This window comes from Halichoerus grypus, chromosome 7, assembly GCF_964656455.1.
Source record: "Halichoerus grypus chromosome 7, mHalGry1.hap1.1, whole genome shotgun sequence".
Taxonomy (NCBI): Eukaryota; Metazoa; Chordata; class Mammalia; order Carnivora; family Phocidae; genus Halichoerus; species Halichoerus grypus.
The window spans coordinates 110,116,210-110,131,659 of NC_135718.1; the positions used below are offsets into that span (position 1 = coordinate 110,116,210).

Consider the following 15,450-nt stretch of genomic DNA (forward strand, 5'->3'; position numbering starts at 1 on the left):
GCTACACTGGTGAACTGCTATCTTTCCTGATTCTTCTCCTAAATATGACACATATTTATAGCTGCCAGACACTTTACTGCAGTACATTTATCAAACTGCTAAAAATATCTGGTCAAATATTTCGCTAGAAAAGACAAGTTACAGGGTGCCTGGGTGGCCCAGTCAGTTAAGTGACCGACTCTTGATTTGGGCTCAAGTCATGATCTCAGGGTCATGAGATCAAGCCCTGCCTTGGGCTCTGTGCTCAGCTCAGAGTCTGTTTGGGATTCTCTTTCTCTCTCTCTCCTCTCTCTCTCTCTCTCAAGTAAATAAAATCTTTGAAGTACACAACTGCAGGGAGCATCACCCGATTTTAATTTTCTACATAGTACTTCTCATGACCTGTATTTCTTACTTATTTGCTTGCTTTCTGCCGACTCACAGCAGAACAGCTTATGCGAGCAGGTTGTATGATATACCCCCACCATACACGTATTTTTCTGTGCCAAAAATCACCTTGGACTTGTAGTGTTATTTCCGTCTCATCACTGCCTGCTATGTTAGTAGCGACACATGTATATAGGCCGGCATCAGAGAGCATGGCTTGGTCGATGCTCAACGTTCCATCTAAACTGCTCACATGCTGCACTCCGTCAACCAGCAAGGCACTTCTGCCCTTAAACCACGTGATTACAGGAAGAGGCGTCCCTTGAGCGTTGCACGGAATGTCCACTCTTTGACCAACTTGGACTTTCATAAGTTTAGGGCCACGCTGTATCTTTGGAGGAACTAGACACAATTTTGAGTATTAATAATCCAATTTAAAAAAATTCCTTTCTCTTCTCACTTTTAATGCGAACTCCTTACCAAGAGGCAGCATGAGAAAGTGGAACAATCTCAGGATTTGGACCCAGGCTCAGGCCACTTACTAGCTGTGTGATCTAGGGCAAGTTGGTAAATTTCCTGAGGCCTGTTTCCTTGATAATCCAGGCAAAAATAACCTCTTCAATATCAGTACACTGCAAGGATTATGGGCAATAGTAAATATAAAATCCCTCATGCCAAACTTGAGGAAAAGGCAAGTGTTTAAAAATGTTAGGTTTCCTTTAATTTATAAATAATTTTAAAGTTTAAAACCCTCTTAAAAGGCAATGATTTCTATAATATAAGGGAGTAAAAGAAAAAGCATTTCTCTTCAGGTACTCCTAGTTTTTGTTCTCTTTGTAGAAGGTTTAGCCAGACAGTAAGAAAAGTTTCTCATAAAAACCTTTGCTAATTTCAGAGAAGAAAATCAAAATCAAGCCTCTATTACTTCTCTTTATCTACCTTCCTTTAGAAATTTAAATGAGATAATTTATCAAAACATTGGTAAGTATTATTCATTTCCACATACATGCATTATACACTAGAGAATCAATTTGACTCATAAGGATATCATTAGAATTTATGTACCTTACATTGCTAAAAAGCCCCATCCCTCTGTCCATTTTTTAAAACTTAATATTTAACCAATACATTCTAAAGGTTGTAACAACCTTATAATTTTGAGAGGACTGTTCTTATCATTTTATGAAAGAGAAAACTAAAGGTAAGAGAGATTAGGTAATATTAGGTAATCCACGATACCCTAGAGCTAGGAAATGATGGAACTCTCACTGGATCTCAAATCCCATGGTTAATAGGACACTATTATATAGTGATTGATCTGAGAGTGAAATCAGGTCAATGTTATTTGAGAAGATCTTTTCCTGAAATTTGAGTATCTGGCACCTACACAATGCCTGACAGAGTATGTACTCACTAAGCATGTGTTGAATAAATAAATATTTGGACAGAATATGGTAAAATTGAGGGAATAAAACAGACTAACTAGAAAGTTTTTAAAAAGTTAAAGAGTTCCAGGAAGCAGGATGTTTTCAGTTGCTGAATTCTCTGAATATTGAAAATGACCATTCAAATACTAGTAAATTCTTCTTTGAGAACTCACATTCACTTCCACAAAAAGCCATCAGTCTAAACATATTTTCTTTTTTTACATTGTATCAACAGTTGTCATAAGTGACTGTGGACATTTAGTAAAATGGAGAGCCAAAATTTTAATACTGTTCATTTGAGGAAAAGGGGAAAAGTTGTCTATAGGTGGCAAATAAACTTTCCAGAGCAAATGAAAGAAAAATCACAAGTCTCCAATTTTAGAAAATTTTTCTCTAATTCCTCTATACAATTTAGAGATTAACTATCAAAGAAACTGGTATGACGGATTTTCCTGTGGCCAGTACACAGATATCATATGCTTTCATTTCAAAACTCACCATGGACATTTAATTTAACAGACTGAGTCACGTTCCCAGCTATATTTGTGGCAACGCAAAGATACATCCCACTATCTGAAACACGGGTCTCAATGATCTTCATTGAACCAGAAGGGAGGAATGTGTGTCTAAAAGAAAGAAACCACATAGTAGACCATAGAACATGAGAATTTAAATATCTCCAATGCAGCTGCACTTCAGTGTGAAATTACTACTCTGCAAGCAGTTTTTGAAACCATTCTCCCATCTATATTACTTATATACACTTTAAAAGTCAGGAATTTTCATAATTATATTGTGTACATGTATATATTTCGTATTAAATTGTGTATATATTCTGTATGATGTTCTGACCAAATACAAAATCAGTTTTCTTTTACTTTTAGATCTAACCTAATGACCTGAAATTATCCAAAAATTATACATCTCTCTGCTTTGTTAAGTTGTGATTCCACAAAGCAAATATATATTTTAGTAAGTTTTGAACATATTTTGAATACTGTATTGTTTTTTCTGCAATGCTTCGTTAAAAAATTTAGTGTGTTAAAATAAAGGCAAAAGAAGGTACGTACGTAATTCTCAAAAATTTATTGAATATATTCTTCCTACAGGACAATAATGTAGTTGAGTGAGCCAGATCTACATATAAAAATGTTATTATGTTAATTGTATTGAAATAGCTTTAAGGGGGAGAGGGCCAGATAGACCTGTTTAATACTGAGATTTCTTATAAGCCTAGGAAAAAGAAAGTTGTTCTACTGGCCCTGAGACAGAAAAATGAATAAATAGTTAAGGACAGAATTCCCCCCAAAAGAAATAAGCATATAGGAGAATCCAACATATAATACGCAATAACAGAGGTGATATTACAAAGAGCAAGGAAAGGGCTGATTATTCCGAAAAGGATGTTGCGCAACAGGTTCTCCACATGGGAAAAATAAATAAATAACTAAAAATAGAGTACTACCCATACTAGACACAACATAAAAATTCAGATGGATTAAAGTCCGTAATGTGAAAAACAAGCTTAAAATAGTAGAATAGAATACTGGTGGCCATGTTAATATCCTTCATAAAGTACAAGTTTTAAAAACAGATTAATACACTGAGCTACAACAAAAATGTAAAATTCTGTATAATCAGACATCACACATTAAAAGCCTTGCAGTGGTCTGAGAAAAGATATTTTCAACACATACAACAAAGGACTGTTATTAAGAATACAGACCCAATTTCTATATTCAACTAGAAAAAGACAAGCAAGGCACCAGAAATCTGTGCAGCAGGTTTAAAGAGAGGCAAGTCACAGATGACACGAATGCCAACAAACAAGTAAAGGCATTCTGGACTCCCTGGAAGTCAGTCACATGAAAACTCAGATAGTTGCAAGATACCATTTCACACCCATCTGAACAACAAAAATGTTTAAGTCCATCAACACCATGCATTGATGATAATGGGGAAGTAGGTACACCTATATTCTAATGGGAGAAAGGTAAACCAGTAGTGCCTCTTTGGACAGCAATTTAGCATTGTCTACAAAGCTGAAAGTAGGAATTCATCCTGACCAGAAACTGTAGCTCTAGGTACCACTCCTAAAGAAATTCATGCATGTGTATATAGAGAGACATACATAACGATATTCACTAAAAAACCTTGTTTGTAAAACCAAAAATCCAAAACCAAACCAAAGAAAAACAAACAAAACCCTGAATGTCCATACACTGGGAAATGTACACACAAAATGTAGAATATGTATATGGTAGTTAAAAATGAATAAATGAAAAAATGTGGACTTAAAAAAACAAGCAGAATAAGAAGAATATTTAATATGTTACACGGCAAATTGAAAGCAGACAGAAAAAGCAAAAGTAAAAACACAGAAAACAAGATCTTCTACATTTTTAGAATGGATGCAGAGAAAGCACATGAATTCTGTGGCAGTATTTGCCCCTGGGAAGGGAGAAAAGAGAATGGGGAGGAAAACAAGGAAACTTCACCTGTATCTGTAATGGTATTTCTTTCATTCAAAAATATCCAAAGCAAATATTTGTCAAAGAAATAGTAAGCTTATGTAAAGTAGTTCTTAACTGTCTTTCTTATCCCCACCAGGGGCAGCTTCATAACTATACATCAGTAAGTTTAACAGACAAAGCTGGAGACTATAATTCTTATTCCACCAGTAACTTCTGGCATGATGTTGAGTTAAAATAGTAATTGCTACTATTCCTTGAGAACTAAAGACGGGGGTGTGGAATATACGTTATCTTATATAATCCTTTCGCGCAAATACTAAGTCCATTTTATAAATAAGAAATCTAAGGTTCAGAGGGCCACTGAAAAAAATTGCCAAAAGTTTCAGGCAAACTTTAAGTGGTGGAGGTAAATTTAACCTTGTACCTGCATGGCAACAAAGGTGGTACCTTAAAGGCTCTGGCATTCTGCTTTCCGTGTCACTTAGCCTATCAAATGTATTGTCTCAGTGGGCCTTTAAAAGTCTAAGGGTTTAATCAAGAAAATTTTTACAAAACCATCTAACGAAAGTCAAGTCTTAGACATTAGAGTACTTACTGTGTTTTACTGCTCCTGTGGGATTAATGAGATTCTATGTGTCCTATACACACAAATATGCTCCATTTCAATAACTACCTTGTATATGCACCTGTAGGAATTTATGTCAAAGTTGGGTGCTGGCATTCCTGATATTAAAGAGTGATTTAGAAAGTATACATATATTTTCTGTAGGCTCAGATATATGTGTGAATTATCCCAAATTTAAAAGTTATTTTTTGAAACGTCTGAAAACCTGAATAGGTACACCCACCTGCCCTAAGAGATTCTGTTTTTGCATGTCGCGGTTCATCCCAGATCCCCTACCTTGGAGAGAATGGAGAGATGAGCTGGGTCTCTTTGGCCCAGGTAATGATGGGTGGGGGTAAGCTCTTTACTTCACATGGGAGTGTCACCTCTTCCCCTGCAAGAACGGAGATCTCAACAGGCTTATCCTGGGACAGTCCTCGTTGATCTCCAAACACTCTGGGCTTTACTAAAATAAACACATGTTTTGGAAGGGAAATAGTACATTGAAAACATTTAACTTACATTCAAATGTGGACTATTAATATTCTTTAAAAATGTACAAAAAGATGCTGCTGTCTATTCCAAAGTTTCAGGGCATATCTAAAACTTTCCATTAATACATTTATAGCGAGAGCTGAAAGGAAAATGACCAGAAAGTTTCCCTTTTTAGTTCTTCCTTTCAGAACATAATGAAGAGGTCAGCTGAAATGCCCTTTCAGAGTCTGCCATTTGTACAAAGAACCCCTCAAGGCAGAGTGCTCACCAAGACATAGCTGAGGTTTGGCTTTGCTAGGGGTTTTAACTAACTGGTGTTTCTGAAGCTGGTTGGGTGCAATAAGCATACTTCTCAGAAAAACACCATAAAATTTTTCCTAATGGCTATACAATTACTCTCCCTTTAAATAAGAATCTCAGTAGAGGAGATGTTGGTTGGCAGCAAAAATGCAGTTCACATTAGGAGAACAGCCCCTGGTAATATGATTTGGGAGAGAAATGTGAGTTTTGGCACCGGCAGACAGTGTCAAAGAACAACATTCCTCCGGGGGCTCTCACCGTAGACGGTCAGCTGCACTTTCCTTTTGGCGTAGCCAGCCGCATTGGTGGCGGTGCAGACATACTCCCCGCTCTCTTCACCCCCAGGTGACACCACATACAAACTTCCATCAGCCCCTGCGGAAAACTTAGCACTGCTGGTGGAAATCAGCTCCCCTTTCTGCAAAACACAACAAAGAGTGTTTTTTAAGATAATAAAGGAGTGACTTCATGTCTGGAAAAGGAAGAGAGGAAGAAAAAGATCTCCATGGGGGGAAAATACTAGATTAAAAAAATGCTAATCTGAAGTAAGTTATTTACACGAAAAATTAAGCAAATAAAGCAAAGGCGGTATTTCTTCATACTGAACCATGTCCCCTTTGTTCCAGAGCTACTTAAAATGGAGGGAATAATGGTAATAGTGATGAATGGGACAGTGCTTGTATTAGCCACGCACTGTTGTTTTGAGTGCTTCACATGAATGAACTATTTTCGCATTCAAAACAATTATATGAGTAGGAACTACCATAATCACCATTTTATAGATGAAAATATTAAAGCTTGGGGATGATGTGGAATAACAGTCAGTCTGTGGTAGAGCTGGGTCTTGAACCCTGGCAGTCAGGCTCTGGACCCCAAATTCTTAACCTCTGTGCTTTATCACAGCACAGAGGCCACTCTGGCCTTTCATTTTTACATTTTCCTAAAATGCATTAAACTTCTATACAGTACTAGACGCTGTACAGTTTGGGGATCAGCTACAGCACTGGATTTTTGTGTCCAGAATGCAGAAATCTTAACCTTTTTATTTAATTTACAGATGTCAGCACCAACTTTATATTTCAGAGCTTTTTAGATATATAAAATTAGATGGTAGTTACCATACATACATACATACATGTATTTACCATACATACTTGGGTTGTAGTACTAATTATACAAATGCCATATTTTGTTATTATGCCATCATTTCATATTACTTACAGCTGCCAGATTTAAATTAATTTACAGAAAATATATGCTGTCTTCATGACTGTTCAAAGATGAAAAGGACTTCCTTAGGAAATGGGTTTTTCCTCACTGCAAGAATACAAGTAAAAGCCGGACAACTTCACGATAGGGACACAGAGGGGAATAAATGAGTTGGGTGTATGTCTTATTTTGGCTTCCTAAGAGAACAGGGTCTGAGACAAAGATTTGGGGGCAAGAAGTTTAGTGGGGAAAGTGATCCCCAGAGGCTCAAGCAGGTGGGTGAGAGAGTGAGGCACAGAAGGAAGGAAAGTTAAAAAGGATTTCAGTGCTCTTGTTTCCTCTGTGGCTGGGCTGATAAGCTTCCATTTGCTGGGGATCCTTTGAGAAACTATGTAGAAGCAACTCAGAAAGACATATTCTTCTGATGGATGAGAAGCAGGTCATTTACATAGGACACCTGCCCCCCACAGGCGTTACTGCCCCTACACTTCCTGGCTACCCAAGAACAGGCTGAGTGGCCTTATGGGACTTTGGAGACAAAGCCCTGAGTCCAAAAACCAGAGAGGCACACGCATGAAGTGGGAGTGACTCTGGCAGAGTGCATGGAGCTGTCCACCAGAGCTGCGCTGAAATCACAAGGGCTGCCGGGATGTGGCAAGGGTAAAAAAGGATCTGCTACAAACATGCAAAGTGTTTAGACAAGCTCCTGGTGTGCAGAAGGTGCTATGTTGTGTTCACTGTTGTGTTGCTAATGTTACTCCAGCATCAGGTAGGTGACTGCACTAAGGACATTTTAAGGTCCCTTCCACGTGGTATGACTTGCATGGGTTTTCCTTTTTATAAAATTCTACGGTACAGTCACAAGTCCCACGTAGGATGAAAAATACTCAAACATTGTTGTGATAACACGTAACATTAACAAACACCACTAGGTAGGTCATTTACCTTGGACCAGATGATAGATGGCTTGGGAATTCCACTTGCTTTGCATGGTAGAGTTACTGGAATGCCTTCAATTGTGCTGAGTACCTGCTGCCCATGCTGAATGGTTGGCAGAACTAAAAAAAGGACGCAATATGCAGAATCTGAGCATCTGTTGTTCCATTTAGCCTCGTATGTTTTAAAGTTGCACGTTTTTAGGATAGACTATGTATTTGTAAAAACTAGCTAAGACAATACTTTCTTATAGAAATGTAGGGTAACGTGTAAGTAACTGTAATAAAGTAAATACAGTAACTATAATCTGAAGAATTTAATAAAAACTTTAAGTCAAGTAGTACATTATGCATAGCAAGTTAACTTTCCTAACAAAAATAAGACTGAAGAAAATCCATGTTTTCCTGGAAACTCGAGGTAGAATTACATCCTGACAGTTACACATTTAACCAGACCTTTCATCATTGTCCATTACCCATTAAGCTGCAGTGAGCTGACGTAAGCCCACTGTCACAGAAATGGACTGTTTAAACACTACACATTTAATATCTGCCTATTCACAAGAACTACTTAACAAGCTACTAAATTTAACCTAGAAAGAAGGATATGTTTTCTTAAAAGAAATTCAACAATAAAACTTGCAAGGCCTTAGGCGTTTACATTTAAAAGACTAAAATACCAGAATCTAAGTCAGTAGTTTTCACTAAGAAGAATAACATACCTTTTGACTTTAGAAAGCAACTGAAGAATTAACATTATATGAGCAGAAGCAAAAGGAAAAGGAAGACTGTTAATGATTCCATTCTGTGCATATCTCAATGAATCATAGGCAACTAGCATATGAAAAATTATCAATACTCAGTGTTCTCAAAATAATAAATTTGATTAACAAAGTTCCCATACATGAAAGTTCTTAACATAGTGCAAGGAACACAATACAAGCCTGATATATACCAGGCGTTTCTTTTCCCTCCCCTGGAAAGATGACTGCAACGGCTTCCTAGGGCTCATGCACTCACTGAGTCTCTTGCTTTGGAGACAAATTTCTCTAGAATTATCACAGCTACCCGGGAGGAGAAGTTTGCCAGAACAAGAGATACCAGAGACTTCCATTCATAAGCTTCCCTGGAAAGCTTAGCTTTGCTACACCCTGGTATTTTCCTAAGGCTAGGTTTATTCTTTAGATAAGTTTTTCTTAAAAAAAAAAAAAATTGGCCAAAAATCCCAGATACTCTATGTCAGCCTACTCTCTAAAGCAACATATTTAATTTCCAGAATCGTCATGGAAGAGTCAACTCTCAACTCTACTGTAATTTTGTGGCTACATTCAATAAGCCATTTTCTTAAATGCATATTGAGTTTGACAGCTATTCGGGAAAGTGGCAAGTTTAGGCATTTTCAAATCTGATGACATCTGTCTGTGGAAAAGCTGTTTCTTTCCAGATTATCCACCTACATAAATCAAGATGACAAGTGAGTGGTTTGCCATTTTAATTTACATTTTTATTTACATTCATTAATTCATCCTTTTAAAAACTGGTCATTGAGAGCTTTTTTTTTCCCATTTTTTTATTATGTTATGTTAATCACCATACATTACACATTAGTTTTTGATGTAGTGTTCCATGATTCATTGTTTGCATATAACACCCAGTGCTCCATGCAGAACGTGCCCTCTTTAATACCCATCACCAGGCTAATCCATCCTCCCACCCCCTTCCCCTCTAGACTATGGACTCTGAAAAACAAACTGAGGGTTCACTGACAGCTTTTAATGAGTATCCTTAAAAGTGGCGAGGCAGAGGGGCGCCTGGGTGGCTCAGTCCTTAAGCGTCTGCCTTCGGCTCAGGTCATGATCTCAGGGTCCTGGGATCGAGCCCCGCATCGGGCTCCCTGCTCCGCAGGAGGCCTGCTTCTCCCTCTCCCACTCCCCCTGCTTGTATTCCCTCTCTCGCTGTGTTTCTCTCTCTCAAATAAATAAAATCTTAAAAAAAAAAAAAAAAGTGGCGAGGCAGACTCATGAAGGAATGGCAGTGCTAATTAACATGCGTACGGAGGTACAGAAAACCTGTGATACCACATCATATCATATCCAACTCAAAAACTCATCTGTCGGCTGAATGGTTGCTCGGTTTAGTTCCCGTCAAATGTCTGGGTTGATTTTTTTAACCTTAGTAACTAAATCAGTTACTCATTTTGGACTAAGATGGATGAAACGATGTCTTTTTAGCTTTTAATATTCAACATTTAGTGCATCATGATAAACCACATCACCGGTTCATCTCCTCGCTCCTTTGATCTGGCTAACACCCCAGCTAATCACATCACCCTTTCACTCAAGTAAAAATTAGCCTCAGAAACTTTCTCAACACAATATTCTTTAGAGGTGACATGATTATATTTCTATACTAGATTCTCAAGCCAGTCCATAAGCACCCTCCAGGAAATTGATGGACTGATTTTTTCTAAAAATAAACACAATTGTATTCAATCTGGCATTATGCATTTATTCTTTTAGACAATAATTTACTGTTACTTTAATATATCTTTAAAATAGTATTTCTTCAAGAATATCTCATGCGATATTGGGGGGCCTGGTATAAGATTGAGAGAGGCAGAAGAGGCTATTTACAATGAGACACAGACATTAAAAAAAAAGAAGATGGTCTGCATCCACTGACAATTTCAATAGACCAAGCAAAATGTGGAAATTACTGGATTCTCCAACTCATGTCCTAAAAAAAGGATGAATTTACTAAAAACAAATGTTCTGTGTTACTTTCATCTCTGTACACAGAACTATTTTTTAAAACCACACTTAAAACAATGTTGCAAAGTCTTTAAAGAAAATATACAAAAAAAACTTGTGACAATTTCTTAAACTATGAAGTTGTCACTATTTATTGAGATGTAAAAAGTTCGTGACTGTTAGTCACGAATGGAAAAAGATAGCTTTTGGATTTTCTTATTTGTGACCTTTTAACTTATCTAACATGCAAAAAGATTGTTTGGAGCACATGAGGTGGCCTTTAGAAAAGTTTAGGTCATTTCTAGCTAACACACAAAGGGGTCATTAGTAAGGACATGCTTGTTGCACAATCCAAAAAGAAAAGGCAATTTGGATGGAATAATAAGTTCAGCTTGCCTGAAATTAAAATGTATTTTTAAACCTAACTCTTTGAGAACTGAGTTCACTTTTATCAATTAAGAAACCACTTACAAAAGCCCTTGGCCAGACTCAGCTGGTGACTCCCAATAAAGCCTTTTTGTGTATGTAGGAAAGGGAATTCTGGAAACAGCCTTAACAATGTAAATAGTGTTCAAGAAATAAGGCTTTTTGTTAAGAATAACAATTAGGAAAAAAATCTACTTCTTACAACTAGAAGACAGAGTTATTTGATTTAGAGACATAAACCTAGCTTTGAACATGGTTTGGAAAGAATTACAATGGGTGTGTCTCTTACCATGCACATCCAGAGTGGTAGTTTTATTAATGGTTCCAGCAACATTACTGGCCACACAAGTATATTTGCCTCCATCCTGAAGGCGAACTCTTTCAATATGGAGACTCCCGTCACTGCGTACAGTGATGTAAGGATTTTGGACCAACTTAAAGAAAAAAAAAGTCATATTTAATTTAAAAGGTAAACTTTCCTAAGCCAAAACCAGATTTGTTTTTTTTTTTTCCCAACTGGGTTATTAAATGTCTTATAACAAAATATTTTAACAACCTTAAGGGAAAAATGATGAACATAAAATGTTACCAAGAGTAGAATCAATTATATGTCATTCTGATATACCACCAAAAATTATACCTACTAACATCTGTTGGAGTTACGCACATGCTGGAAAAAGGATGTTTCACGTCAAGTGATGTCTCTATTTCGTGTCTCTGTGCTTTTTGTTATTCCTCAGGACCCAAATTCCACTCGTCATTTTTACTTGTTACTAATTTGTTATTTTCCAGGAAGACTATATTACCACTTGCAAGCTATTTGATATTTTTATTTTGGCAAATAGGCAGTAATTCAAGTTGAGAGAATGTGATTCATCTCAACACTCACCCTTTTCAGTGAAAGATGCAAATATTAGAGGCAATGTATGATATAGGAAACTGTGTCAGAGAAGGTTGGCAATATTTTCTGTTAAAAATGATACTCTAATTGTGCCATTTATGCGTTTTGTTCAATCACAGAATACCTTAGTGCTCAAACAGTATCATCCTTTGTTATAAGGGCATTTAATTATTGAGTGAGGTCTACTAATTTTCCTCAGGGTTTTATGCAAATATGAACAATTTTACATCTTATTCCATGGAGTCAATTCACTTCTAATTGGCACTTCAAAAAGACAGCAAGTCTAACTACCCTGGAAAATGGAAGGAAAAGTGCTCTTAACTAGATGAAAATTTATTGCCAGAGATAGCATGTTTGCAAAAAATTCCATAGAACTGTGAAAATTTTTTCACATCCTTTCATAATCCAAAGTTATATACTGAAAAACAATGATACAATATAGATCCACATTTTTAAATAGCTCATGATAAAAGATACAATGTTTGAAATTAATAATAAAGATTAATAAATGGAAGAATTTTATGAAATAATATTTATTACATCCTACAAAGAGGATATAAAAATATTTAAATGCTATAAAAATAATTTTCTATTTGCTTCAGTTTTTACATATTCTGAAGAGTTTATTAGTTGCATTGAATTTAATGCAAAACTATAAAAGTCACACCATTGCCTATTTCTCCATCTTATTAATTCTGAAATAATATAAACAGCATAAACATGTTAATACTGAAAAAAAGTTTTTCTTTTGTATTTTTGTATATTTATTAAATTGAAATTTTAATGGTTGGAATAAATTGCCTCTTATGCAAGAAAATTAGAAATGTGAATGCATGGATTTAAAAAGTTCTTACCATGGCTGAATTTTTAAGCCACCGACGTTCTGGAATGGGATTTCCAGCCAACAGAGCACAAGGCAAAGTAAGCTGCTGTCCTTCAATGACACTGGTCACTGAAGGGCTGATTCCAATGAGTGGAGCAACTAAGTCAGAGAGAAACAGGTATTATCAACTCTATCTTACCCAAAAGGGAGACAAACATCCTTATAGGCCAAGATTATGCTCTTTAAAAAATTGAATTTTCAAGAACAAGATTTTTAAATATAAATGGGTTTGAACTGGAAGACAGAGATAAAAGATCCTTCTAAGCAGAGGGAATGGCAAGAGGGCAGACAATAGTTTGGAGTAGAGAAAGTAAAAAAGAATTCGTCTATGGCATGGAAGGCCAGAAATACCAAGCCAAGAGATGTGCAATGTATGCAATGGACAAATGGAAAGGGACTGAGAGCACTTATAAATTAAAAAAGTGGGATCATCAGAACCATTCTCAGGAAATATTAATCTGAAAACTGTGACTAAGACTTACTGGAGAAGGGAAAAACCGGAAGGGATAAGATCAATTAGGAGGCTATCAGAACAGCTCAAGCAAATAAAATGAGGTGCAGTCTCTTAGACGGAAAAATGTTCCTTTCTAGGAATTAATTAATAAATTTAACACAAATCAAGGCAAAATCCCTAGATATTCTGTTTGGAAAATTTAAATATATGTAGATGAATAAAGGGAGATATAGAAAGAAAATTTTATAAATGCATATTAATGAGAAACAGGCACTGATGGATCTAAAAATCACATTAAATGCTGTAATAATTCAGACAATGTAGTACTAGTGCATAAAGAGAATTCCAAGGAATAGACATAGGAATATAAATTTAACATGTGACCAAATGGGTATTTTAATAAGTGGGAAGAGAATATTCAATAAAAGATATTGAAACATATGTCCTACCACTTGGAAATAAATGATATTGTATTCCTACCTCTTACTATATCCAAAAACAATTTCATGTGCCGTGCGTGACTCTAATATGTGTATGTATGTATTTAGATTTAGATTTAAATCAATTTATTCAAATTGACCTTCATTTCTTCAAATGGAAGATAAGGAACTTAGAGCAGATGATCTGTTAGGTTATTTCCAGTTCTAATATCCCATGAAATATGAAATAGGGTGGGGGATGGAAGGCTAATTTAGTAGTCAAATATTTACCTGTTGTTTTTTTGTTTAAAGTGACAAAGGCAAGAGATGATGTAGTAAAAGAATTCTGATGACTTGGAAGAGCGATATATCTAAGCACCTAATTGATCTTACCAAGTCCTGTCACTGTTATTGTTGCCTGGGACTGGATCTTTCCAAACTGGTTTTCAGCTTCACAGATATAGGTTCCTTTATCATTTGCCCATAAATCTAAACAGAAGAGATCGTTTACTCATTTAACACCATCGATGAAGCTTAACTACGTGCCAGGCACAGTGCTGAGATTTGTGGGTGGAAAATATGTGGGTACTGTCTTCTGGTAGTTCCCATTCTACGGGAGGAGACATACATAAAAACCAACAATCATACCACAGTGTGATAAATGCTGTAATATGCATTTCAAACAAAGCTGTGGGAGCACAGAGACAGAAGAGACGGATGGCATGTAGAGGACTTAGGGGAGGAGTCGCAGAGCAGGCAGGATACAAGCTGTACCTTAAATAGCAGGTAGAATAGGGGAAGGGCAGTCCAAGCCCAACGGGCTGCAGAGACAAAAGTGTAACTTGAAAAATCAAGGTCTGTTCAAAGAATGGAAAGCTGCACTACCAATGTATCCCGCAGCACCACCCTGGGGGCATTTTGAAGGTTTGCAAGAGAGATTTTTTTTTTTAGTTGGCCCAATGACTGGGGGAGTATATTGGCACTCAGTGGGCAAAAACTGGGGGGGCCATGCAGGGGACAGATTCATGAAAGGAACAATTATCCCAAGTCCAGTAAGACTTTTGAAGACCCCACTGGAAATTCATGGATTTGATGACTTTGTTTATAATTATATGATAATTATATTTATCAGTCTACATTTGAGCTGTCAAATTCATGGGGATGTACATAAACATGTATGTACATTATGTAGACATTGCCAGGGTATTTACCTATTGAAATACCTATTGTTTCAATAAAAATTACTTTATTTTCCTTTGTACTACATTTTAGGTATTAAAATAGTTTTTACTATGTAGGTAGATCAAAAATATAGACTTTGTTTCCGGATAGTAAAAAGGATATTACAAAATATTTTTAATTAAGGAGGGCATTAGGGGGATCAGGTCGAAGACTACTAGGTTAAAGGTTGTGTGGATACAGTCAGGAGACAAGCTAAAGACATAGTTTGGTGCCTTGTAAAGAGTGTGGTTTGTCTTGTGAGCAATAGGGGAGGCAACAGAAGATTTTAAATAGGGAAATGACTGTAATCTTTGCAAATATCTTAACTAAATAAGCACAGTGTTATCTACTGAAAAGATCTGACAGAGAAAAACGTAGCTTTCCATTTTAAACAGTTCCATATTCTCTCAGATAAAGAGCAGTGACAAAGCTTCTACACCTCTGTTAACCTTTTGCATGTAACTGCAGGACTGCATCTGGTAAACTCAGGCAGTGTCCGCTCTCAATGACAGCAAACACTTGCAAAGGAAAATTCAGCAAATCATCTGGTTAATAAGGCACACACTGTTTCTATCCAAGATATTTT

General features: G+C 36.4%; 1 protein-coding gene across 1 annotated transcript in view; it reads right to left on the reverse strand.

Moving 5' to 3' along the window:
• HMCN1 (hemicentin 1) overlaps positions 1 to 15,450 on the reverse strand; it is a 478,487-nt gene that overhangs the window by 209,470 nt on the left and 253,567 nt on the right. The window contains exons 17-24 of the mRNA XM_078078047.1: positions 14,037 to 14,132; positions 12,742 to 12,869; positions 11,276 to 11,420; positions 7,821 to 7,933; positions 5,925 to 6,084; positions 5,169 to 5,337; positions 2,292 to 2,419; positions 496 to 768 (exon numbers count right to left, since the gene is read on the reverse strand). Of these exons, the coding sequence (XP_077934173.1) occupies positions 496 to 768; positions 2,292 to 2,419; positions 5,169 to 5,337; positions 5,925 to 6,084; positions 7,821 to 7,933; positions 11,276 to 11,420; positions 12,742 to 12,869; positions 14,037 to 14,132 (1,212 nt within the window). The remainder of the gene's footprint in view (positions 1 to 495; positions 769 to 2,291; positions 2,420 to 5,168; positions 5,338 to 5,924; positions 6,085 to 7,820; positions 7,934 to 11,275; positions 11,421 to 12,741; positions 12,870 to 14,036; positions 14,133 to 15,450) is intronic.